Source organism: Parasteatoda tepidariorum, chromosome 7, assembly GCF_043381705.1.
Source record: "Parasteatoda tepidariorum isolate YZ-2023 chromosome 7, CAS_Ptep_4.0, whole genome shotgun sequence".
Lineage (NCBI taxonomy): Eukaryota > Metazoa > Arthropoda > Arachnida > Araneae > Theridiidae > Parasteatoda > Parasteatoda tepidariorum.
In genome coordinates this window covers 28,833,996-28,845,991 of record NC_092210.1, presented here as the reverse complement: position 1 = coordinate 28,845,991, position 11,996 = coordinate 28,833,996, and the positions used below count along the sequence as shown (strand labels likewise).

At 29.7% G+C, this 11,996-nt stretch overlaps 1 protein-coding gene across 1 annotated transcript; it reads right to left on the bottom strand.

The window, feature by feature from the left end:
• Window positions 1–662: 662 nt before the first annotated feature.
• LOC107451707 (balbiani ring protein 3) lies at window positions 663–8,638 on the bottom strand. Its single transcript, XM_043041325.2, has 2 exons — window positions 8,465–8,638; window positions 663–3,805 (listed from the first exon to the last, which is right to left on the bottom strand). The coding sequence occupies exon 2, from the start codon at window positions 3,786–3,788 to the stop codon at window positions 1,032–1,034; it is 2,757 nt and encodes a 918-aa protein (XP_042897259.1). The 5' UTR covers window positions 3,789–3,805; window positions 8,465–8,638; the 3' UTR covers window positions 663–1,031.
• Window positions 8,639–11,996: the final 3,358 nt, after the last annotated feature.

The following is an 11,996-nucleotide window of genomic DNA, read 5'->3' as shown; positions in this document are numbered from 1 at the left end:
TTTTTTTATTCAATTGTATGCCCTGCACATTTTTCTACACACGCTTTCGTAGATTCAACTTTCTAAGTCTTATGGATTTTCCGCCTCAAAACAAAATGTAACGTAAAGCGAAACACCCTATACAGCTGAGGCAGTATTCTTGCAATTTTTTTAAGTATAGAGAGAAAATAACATATAACTTTTACCATACCAAAAATTCGTTTATTAAACTTCAAAAGTGCTTATAACTTGTTCTAGGAAACGTGCAATTTCAGAATAATGAACTATCTGTTAAGACCTGTCGATCCTTTATTCAAGATAAGTTTGATTATAGTGCATGGAGAACATTTTCCGTCTACTTCTTCCAATTTCACTAGACGAATTAAAGTTAAGAAACCACATTCTGAAAACTCACAAAGCTCCCACAAGTGCCAAAAAACCCCAAATTTTATGAATTTATCGGAATAAACGAATTAACCAGTTTTACAAATTAATTTATTCATTTTCAAAATGTCTTATAAAATGTACAGTTTTTTTATACTTCAAATTTATAGGAAGAGTAGGATGAGTAATTGTCTTTAACTCACACACTTTTTACAAATTAGTGAAAAACGTTCAAGTACCGTAGCATAATCAACACTTATCTATTTGTTTGCAATTGTTGAAAAAAAAAGACAAAAACATTTTTTCGGATTAAATGTTTATTAATTCATACAAAACTACATTACACAGCTTACAATAGAATAATTTAAGTATTTAAAGCATCAAAGCTAGTTTTCAAATTATTTTTCCATGAAATTGCAAACTTCATGCAGCATTAAATATAAATAAATTTTATAATTTCAACAAGATGAGTCATAAAAACATAATTCATAATTTTAACTACTCTCAGTACAATTATTCTCATTTACTCTCATTCACAATTATTCTCAATTATTTTCAAACAAATTGAAATTTAAAAATTAAAGAAATGAAGAAGAACATGCAGCAGTCTCCGCAAAAGCACGCAATTTTTTGTTTGTTGATTGGCACTGGCAGGAATCTCCACATATTCAGGCAGTTTCAGCTTTGCAAGTATTCAAACCACAACATTGGCAAGAACATCCACTGACGCAATCATTTTTGGCCTTGCAGTTATTTTCATCACAGCATTGACAGAAAACTCCACATACGCAGGCAATTTTAGCTTTGCCGTTATTTTCATTGCAGCATTGGCTGGAATCTCCACAGACGCAAACAGTTTTGACTTTGCATTTATTTTCATTGCAGCATTGACAGGAATCTCCACAGTTGCAAACTGTCTTAATCATGCAAATATTTTCATTGCAGCATTGACGGGAATTTCCACGGGTGCAGGCAGATTTGGCTTTGCAGGTATTTTCACTACAGCATTGGCAGGAATTTACACAGACACATGCAGTTTGAGCTTTACAGGTATTTTCACCACAGCATTGACAAGAATCTCCACATACACAGGCAGTTTGGGCTTTGAAGGCTTTTGCACCACTACATTTGCAGGAATCTCCACAGATGCAAACAGTTTTGACCTCACAGTTATTTTCCTTGCAGCATTGACAGGAATCTCCACTGACGCAGGCACTTTTGGCTTTACAGTTATTTTCATTGCAGCATTGGCAGGAATTTCCACAGACATAGGCAGTCCTAGCGTTGCAGGTATTTGTACTACAGCATTGGCAGGAATCTCCACAGACGCAGGCAGTTTGGGCTTTACAGGCCTTTTTACCACAGCATTGGCAAGGATTTACACAGACACAGAGAGCTTTGACTTTGCAAGGATTTGCACTGCAGCATTGACAGGAGTCTCCAAAGACACATGCAGTTTGAGCTTTACAGGTATTTTCACCACAGCATTGGCAGGAATCGCCACATACACAGGCCGTTTGGGCTTTGCAGGCTTTTGCACCACTACATTTGCAAGAATCTCCACAGATGCAAACAGTTTTGACCTCACAGTTATTTTCATTGCAGCATTGACAGGAATCTCCACTGACGCAGGCACTTTTGGTTTTGCATTTATTTTCATTGCAGCATTGACAGGAATCTCCACAGTTGCAAACAGTCTTATTCTTGCAGACATTTTCATTGCAGCACTGACAAGAATCTCCACAGACGCAGGCAGTTTGGACTTCACAGGTCTTTTCAAAACAGCATTGGCAAGGATTTACACAGACGCAGAAAGTTTTGACTTTGCAGGGACTTGCACTACAGCATTGACAGGAATCACCACAAACGCAAACAGTTTTAGCTTTGCAGTTATTTGCACAACAACATTGGCAGGAGTCTCCACAGACACATGCAGTTTGGGCTTTACAGGTCTTTTCACTACAGCATTGACAGGAATCTCCACATTCACAGGCAGTTTGGGCTCTGCAGGCTTTTCCACCACTACATTTGCAGGAATCTCCACAGATGCAAACAGTTTTGACCTCACAGTTATTTTCATTGCAGCATTGGCAGGAGTCTTCACAGACGCAGGCAGTTTTGGCTTCACAGGTCTTTTCACCACAGCATTGGCAAGGATTTACACAAATACAGAGAGTTTTGACTTTGCAGGGACTTGCACTACAGCACTGACAGGAATCTCCACAAACGCAAACAGTTTTAGCTTTGCACTTATTTGCACAACAACATTGGCAGGAGTCTCCACAGACACATGCAGTTTGGGCTTTACAGGTCTTTTCACTACAGCATTGACAGGAATCTCCACATACACAGGCAGTTTGGGCTCTGCAGGCTTTTCCACCACTACATTTGCAGGAATCTCCACAGATGCAAACAGTTTTGACCTCACAGTTATTTTCATTGCAGCATTGACAGGAATCTCCACAGACGCAGGCACGTTTGGCTTTACAGTTATTTTCATTGCAGCATTGGCAGGAATCTTCACAGACGCAGGCAGTTTTGGCTTCACAGGTCCTTTCACCACAGCAATGGCAAGGATTTACACAGACGCAGAGAGTTTTGACTTTGCTGGGACTTGCACTACAGCATTGACAGGATTCTCCACAGACGCAGGCACTTTTGGCTTTACAGCTATTTTCATTGCAGCATTGACAGGAATCTCCACAGTCGCAGGCAGTTTGGGCTTTACAGGTCTTTTCACCACAGCATTGGCGAGGATTTACACAGACGCGGAGAGTTTTGACTTTGCAGGGACTTGCGCAACAACATTGGCAGGAGTCTCTACAGACACATGCAGTTTGAGCTTTAGTGGTATTTTCACCACAACATTGACAGGAATCTCCACATACACAGGCAGTTTGGGCTCTGCAAGTTTCTGCACCACTACATTTGCAAGAATCTCCACAGATGCAGACAGCTTTGACCTTGCAGTTATTTTCATTGCAGCATTTGCAGGAATCTCCACAGACGCAGACAGTTTCAGCTTTGCAGGTATTTGTACTACAGCATTGACAGGAATCTCCGCAGACGCAGGAAGTTTTGTCTATGCAAGATCTTGTGCCATAGCTCTTACGAGAATCTCCAGGTACGCATACAGCTTTGCAAACATTCTTTTGGCAGATAGCTACGCAAACAAAATCCTTAGAGTTTTTGTCCGCTTGGTTTCCGCAGCATTCACAATATTTTTCAGAAGTAGCTTTGTTTTTGCACAGATTTTCTTCACAGCACTTACATATGTCATCACTGCTCTTTGATATTTGACAACATCTGCAACAGGGACAGACTTTCTCGCATGTACAGGTGTTACTTTTACAGCATTGAGAGATACAACTCTCGCAGTCTCCACTACAGCAGCATTCATTTTTCTGAACTTCCTTTGATTCCATGATAGTTTTTTTCCCCTCTGAAATGAACACATGAGAATCAAGTTTTGAAATGACTTAGGGTAATTTTTATCTCTTAATTAAAGTACACAATGAAAGGAAGTGTTAAATATAATAACTGTCGAAACCACAAAAACAAGTGCATGCATATATTTGAAATAAAAATTATGTTTTAATTAATTTGAACTAGATATATTTAAAGAGATGATAGGTAATAATATGAAGAAAATTACTTATATTCAACTTAAACATGGGTTTTTAGTCTCCCATTATGTTTAAAACGAAAGAAATATTAATTTTGTATCTAAATATTAAATAATGAAAATAATGCTTTAAAATAACGTTTTAGGATTATTTAAATATATTCTTGCTTAATTAGGATAAATGTAGTATTTAATATAAGATTTTCGTGCGACAACTATTTTGAGGGTAGAAAATATGTACAGTCAATTATTTTTCCGCATCGTCCAGCAAAAAAATTGTTTAAACTTCGCACCAACATTTCCTACTATTAATTTTGGATTGCGCCAGTTAACTCCTTAATGGTCACATAAATTTGTAGAAAATGATCAAAACTGCAATTTTTTTTCTCCAGAAATTTACATAAAACTAAGTGCTAGTACAATGTATGTATTCATTCCTAATTTTTGGGTTAATCGCAAAAATGCATGTTTGATTAGTGCTGACATCTAGTTTAAAATAAACTATCTCTATTGTCTTGTACTACCATCTGTTCTATACATTGAGAAATAAACGTGATTCCAGGCATAAGAAGCAGTAGTGGTGAGGTTTCCCTTTAGGGCGAAACTTCATCTAATTTGAGTTGAAATTAGAGCGATAGAAAAAAATTAACAATCAATTCTCTCTAATGGTATATTTTTTCAAGAGTATATATCCCCTATAGTATATATCCTCAAATAGTGTATGAATATCCTCAAATTGTATGAATTAATAGTTTTTCAAAAGTATTTCTTCATTCGTATATCTTCAAATCGTATCAATACTTTAAATTTAACTTAAACTGTATTTTAATTTTAAATATTATTATCAATTAAATTTAAAAAGTTCGTCCTCTAAGACACTTTCAAAATTTCATCGAGTTTGAATATGAAAAGAAAAAAAAAACGCTCTACACAAATAAACTATTTATTCCAAATAAGAATAAGTTTCATTCATTTATTAAACAATTAAGTTTTAGCCATTGATTTATTCTATTCTAGTTATAAATTTAATCATAACTTCTGTTTAGTTATTCTTTGACTTTTAAATTCTCTTCAGGCTCAAAAATATATCAGGAATTTCGCCCACTTTGAATACTAAAAAATAGTGCTAAAATCAAATGAACAATTAATTCTCTCTAAGAGTACGATTCATTAATTTCTTCAACAATTTATTTTTAAATTCGATTGAATTCTATTCCTGTTTTAATTATAACTATCATTTTAGTTCGGTAGTAGTTTATTAACTTTAAAATTTTACCCAAGCTTGAATTCTATTTGAAAATTAAAAATAGTGCTAAAATTCTTTTTTTAAAAAATATGATATATCAATTTATAGGACAGTTTTATTTTAAATTTCGAAAGAATTCTATTCTATAGTTTAATGATCTGTTAAATTTGAAATTCTATCAGGTTCTAAGAGGCTTTAGAAATTTTATCCTGTCCGGATATAAAATAAATCGTTCTTAAATCAAATGATGAAAAATTAATTCTTTCAAAGAGTATGTCTAATTAATTTATTAAATAATTTAATTTTAAATTTGATGGAATTGCGTTTTATTTTTAAATACTAATTTTAATTTATTTTAATTAGTCTTCAACTTTTCCTTCTCATGCTCTATTTTATTTTTAAACATAAAATAGAGCTAAAATAATGTTTTATTTGACATCGTCAATTTTCTTTTCCAAATAGAACACACCCTACGTAAACTTGAAAAGACAATGTATTACTTGTAAACTACTATGCCTTCTGTCATTCTAAATGCATTTATTTTAAGAGAGAATTTAAGTAAGAAAAAAGCAATAATTTGAATAACAGTGTATCCCATCTAAATTTAGCATAGAATATGTTTATCTGAATCTGACGTAATGAGAAAAAGCATTGCTTATCACTTTTGATAACCCAAAAAGAACAATGTCGGTATACAATTGTAAACAGATAACATAAAATTGATGTGTCACTGTAGTTTAAGGTAAAATTATAAATAAGAAAATAATAAGGCAACACTGCTTCGATAATTCAGATAAAACAATATATTTCGATCATGAAAAAAGTAAATTTTTATCTTTTAAAGGTTTATTAATAAGGTTTAAGGTTGATTAATTTTTATTTTTCATGATAACAAAAAAGTTCTCAAATTACTGAAATATATATTTTAGAATAACTGTATAACTTAAATGAGAGAAGAAAAATTGTAAAAAATGATTTTGGCTCAGAAAAAAGTTAACTATTCCATAAAAAGCATTAGTGAGTTATTTTAAAAATAACGATAAATTTAATTTTGCATAATTTGAATTATATAAATAAAATATTGCAAATAGTGCAAATAATTTTAGCCATTTAAATACAAAAATTTAGAAGGTTTCTAAAATATTATTAAGTTTATTTTAACTCATGAATAGTTTAGAAATATCGAAACTACTATTTAAAAGTAGTAGGTACGCCACTTGAAATTTAGAAGCAAATGTTAATTATTGTTTTCTCATAACATGATTAAGAAAAAAAAAATTGCCACGAAATTAAAGTTAAATATTTGTTTCCATTTTTCCTTTCTTAAAATTATCCAAAATAAATAAATAAATGAAAATGAAAAAAAATATGGTTCTTATTTTAATTATTAAAGAGAGTAACTAGATTAAAGAGAGTAACTAGATTAATGTGATTACATCTTTAAATATGCTTCAAAAAGTTTAATGATTATTATTTACATTGAATTGCAGTTGTTTTGTTTTATACATTTCAACTATTTAACAAATCTGTAGCTTCAGTTCTATTGGCAGAATGAAGAGTTGAAATAGTTTAACTATTTAAAAAAAGTGAAAAACCTGAATGCCAATTAAGATATGAAACAGTTAATACTTAAGGGAAAAGCCTTATGATCTATTTACATTAGATTTATATTTATTCGATTTATCTTTGATGATCTGAGAAAGAGAACTAAAAGAAAATAGTAAAAACGAAATATTTCAAATCGTTATTTTGTAAAAGTGCAGCTGAAACAATATTATTATTAAATGGATGAAATTTCTATCAACAAATACAAGAAATACGATCTTAAAATTTGGAACTTAAATGATTAAAATGGGGTTGTTATTGCCAATAGCGTCCAAAAAGGGAGAATATTTTTTTAAACATAAAAAATATATTAAAAAAATAAATTATTATTTATTTATATCATTAAGAAAAAAGGAAAACTGAAGGAAAAAATAAATTAATAAATTAATTTCGTGTCAAAAATTCACGTTTATAAATAATGCAAAACACATTACATATAAACGACGTGTAACTTCAAATGCCTTCTTATTTAAATCAGTTTACTCTATAGAGCTTGATAGATTGTTCAATACAAATGTGCATAACATTTATAAATAAAAAAGTTATATATAATATTTCGACGAACATTATAAAACTATTTAGACAGTTAAATAAGTGACAATTTTATTATTTCTTGCTATTATATTTTTGAGAATTGTTTATCAGTAACAATGAATTTAAATCATCGAGTTTTTACTGTGAGTAATACTATTTGTTTCGTAAAAGGTCGACAGATGGCGCCTTATATAAAACGCATACGTTCTTGGAGCATTAAGTTAAAAACAATGTTCTGTGACTAGCAAATAACTGAATTGTTATGAACTATATTTAAGGGTTACTTGTGTAACCACTAAATATAGTTCTATAGTAAATTTTTAATACATATATTAAAAATCCTGTAAAATTTTAAGATATGAAAAAACAATATATAACATAAAACTTAGGACTAAAACTTTCGAAAATTTAGTCTTTGATTATAAGCTTTCCGAAACATTTTTGAAAAAAGTATACGCTCTTCAGATACGATTTTCAAAAACTATTTCCCTGATCTTATTGGAATTTAGCTTCTTTTACAAAGAATTGACAAAATATTAAGTAAGGAAAAAAAAAAAATAGAAATAAAATAAAATAAATAAGTAAAAAAAAAATAAATCAGCAAAATGACAAATAAATAAATTTTAATTATCGGTAGAGCTCCATAGTTTATTTGTATTTTATTTGCTTATATTTTAAAGTCTTCACTTCTTCAATTCATACTGTTGGTTTAAGTAGAAATTTTTTTATCACTTTTACACTAAACCAGACATATTTTCAATCAAAATATACGATAATAGTATCAAAGTATACGATACCGAAAATATTTTCCCTCGTAGCATTGCACTTATCTTACTACGTTTGTCAAAACAGCACAGAAATCAAGACACGAAAAAAAAAATAATAATAATAATAATCATATGCAATACACGAAACAATTTTTCGGTCTATGATCTATTAAAAAAAAAAATTCAAGAATTACTTAATAAAATTGCTATAAACAAAAAAATTTTAATATTTTAGTATCATTTAAATTTTTTTGATAAGAAAGCGATTATTTTTTTAAACGACATTACATTCACAAACTAAAAAAAAAAAGAGGAACACCTTACCAAATAACGAAGCTTTGCAGGTTACGACTTCAAAATGAATCACTCAAAGACTCCTAAAATTGGTTCAAACAATAGCAGATTATCAAACCTAATTAACTGGTGATGCTCCACCCCCTTTCTTTTATATTAGTCAAAAAAGAACTGTGCTCATAAGGTGGGGGTGATGAGTGCAACATTGCACACGATTAAAGAGAGTGTCGTGTGCAAATTTTGAGCACGAATTGGTTCATTCACCAGTAGGATCTTGTTTGCACACTCTACTTTTCAAGTAATTGACCAATAGGAGAAAGTGATTTATCATCAGCAATAAGCAAGTGTTGTGTGGAAATACGATGATGCAATCAGTTTAGAAATATCTAGATGCGTCAAGAGAAAACTTTGGCGGATTCCCAGTTGCGTCATTTTGTGATGTACTTCGAGTCTTTATCTCTCGTTTTTTCGAACTATGAAATAGATTGTTTATTTCTGTTTTTTTTTTTTAAATATATTAAATTAATGAAATCTGTTGCTTTTGGAAATGGAAGCCAATAAGTTATTTTTAAACTTTAATAATACAGCGAGAACTCTCTTAAGATGAAATAGTATTTAAATTTAATATGTTTTAAAACATACAGATGACAAAAAAATGAAATTAAAAAAATAAAAAACAAGTAAAATTAAATAAATAAAATAAAATAAATGAAATAAAAACGAACATCTTTTGTAACCCATGGGTTACAAAAGATGTTCGAAATCCTTGCAAGGTTCGAAAACCTGAAACCTCTCAATGGTTTAGCCTCCTGCCTTAACTATTGGAATCATATTTCCAAGATTCTAGTTACTTCATATTTTGAAGATCAAGAATCCAAACCAGTAGGAAAAAAAGAAGAAAAAAAAAAGGGGGGGGGGTTATTTAGATAAAGCATGCAAATACGTTCAACGCTTTCAAAATAAGTAAATAAATAAAAAACACAAAAATAATGTAAAATAAAATAGAAATAATAAAATGAAACAAAAATAATAAAATAAATAAGCAAATAAATAAAATAAACTAAAAAAAGAAGCAAAAAAAATGAACAAATTTTAATTTAATGCTCGGTGTAGAAAATAAATAAATATATAAAAGGAATAAATGCATAAATAAGAAATATATAAATAAACAAATAAGTAGTAAAAAAAAAATATAATAAAAATAATAAATAAACAAATAAGTAGTAAAAAAAATATAATAAAAATAATAAATAAATAAATAAAAAATAAATATAAATAAATTAAATATAAATAAAATAAATATAAATAAAATAAGTATAAATAAAATAAATGTAAATAAAATAAATGTAAATAAAATAAATATAAATAAAACAAATATAAATAAAATAAATATGAAAACTACGTTTAATCTAATACTTGGAGTTTTCACACGCTAGAACTGAATCCTTGAGATTCGAGAGTGTAACCCAAGATTCGAAGGCCAAAAACCTCCCAATACTTTAGCCATCCATCTAAATTTTTGGATTCATTTTTCCAACATTTCAACTACTTCTCATTTTGGGGATCAAGAATCTAAATCTGTCAAAAAAAAAAGGAGGGTTAAGCGGCAATTATCGAACAATTCAGTTCTTCTTCGGTTTTAATACACAAAAGTTAAATTAAATAGTATAGTTTATTAAAAATAATCGCCTAACAAAAATAGTGTGAGGTCAAGATAAAACCCTTGAGTCATTTTTGTGTGATAAAATATGTGAAACTACTGAAACAGTGAAGCGTATAAATAAAAATACAAGCACACTATAGAAGAAGTAATGTTTTTATTATCAACGCAAACAAACAAGCCTGGACAGAGAACTAAAACTATTTTTCTATGTTGAGACCTATTCCATTGCTATCATATAGTCACTGCTATAATCCAAAAGTGGAAAATATGTTATCAGTTAACTAAACTATTTATTAATTGTTATGACAAACATTCCTTAGATTAAATTCTTTGTCTTAAACCTTAAGAAAGTATGCCGTACCTCATAACAAGAGTCAGCAAATTTAGTGCTTGTGCAAAATTCCATTGACCAGAAAATTAGGAAATTTTTCACAAATTCCAATTAATTGTCACCACATCGTATTATATATTGTAATCAATGCGTATTTTATGGGGAAAGAAAGCAAACTATAAAAAATTCCTGATCAAATTGAGGTAAAAAGTATCGGCACTTACTACTTTTTATTGTAAAATCCATTTTTACCAGAACATGTTACGGAACAAAAAAATATTACATGCTGTAATTTTTTGTTCCAGAACATGTTACGGAACAAAAAAATATTACATGCTGTAATTTTTTGTTGTAATAATTACCATAAAATCACTGATCTACTCTAAATAAATTAATATTACTGTAAAAATTACGGTAAAATATTTTACCGAAAATTGATTATACGGATTATGTATCCAAAGTGTCGGTATTTCATACAGTAATTTGATCCGGAAATTTTAACAGCGCAATTTTTTCTAATAAATGGGTAACATGCTATAATAAATGGTAATTAGAGAAAAGTTATTTTTCAATAATTAATTTGGTAATTTGTTAATTTCGGTTCGATAATTTTTGGTAATTAAAACAAAAATTTAATTAAAAAAATTTGAAATTAATGTTTTGGGACAAATGATTAAAAAAATGTGGAACAATTTACTGGTGAAATAACTTAACAAAAAAAGTTTCGTTTTGGCGAAAATTGTAGAAGCGATTTTACACAAATACAGCAAATTTATATATTCTAACTTGTCAGCAAAATGCTATCATAAATATCAAAGTGGGAGATTTACACAACATATACTTATCTTAGAAAAATGATTTACATATGTCTAACAGCTTAAGTTGTGAGTTAAACATCTTCGACAAGGACTTAACTCATTTTAAAATCAAGTTATGAGTAGCACTTTTATTATTTTCATTAAACTGTGGTTTTTGATCGCCAGAATTGTACTTCTAATCAAGATAAATTATCGAAACGTAGCAACAATTCAAAAAGCTACAAATCAAGTTCATACTCGTCCTAATTAGATAGGGGTTTTGAGATGACACAAAATGGGAAATGAAATTAATGATCTGCTTAGAAAACCTATAACTCTTCTCTAACGAGCAATAATTTATGAACCCTGTTCAATTAACCTCCGAGTTCTGGTTGAAAGTATTTATCAGAAAGGAATTAGTTTGTGTCCCGACAAGTATTTTGGTGTTTATTAACTTAATTAACAAATTCGAAGTTGTTAGAAAAATTTAAATTTTTTAATGATGTATGGAGATCTTGTTTACCAGAATAAAATTGAGCTTGAACTTTCTAAAGAATTGGAAATAGTTAGGAATGAAATTTTTAGCTTGAAGTTTAAAACATATGCCTCATTTTAATCTTAATATTTTTATTGGTTTGAAATATGCCATCAAACAGTATTGTAATAAAGCAATATTTTGCTCTTGCGAGTCAACAAATCGCCTTTGTAAAAATATTGAACATTTTGGTGTTTCCTATGAGCTTGAAAATACTATATGATTTATCATATTTT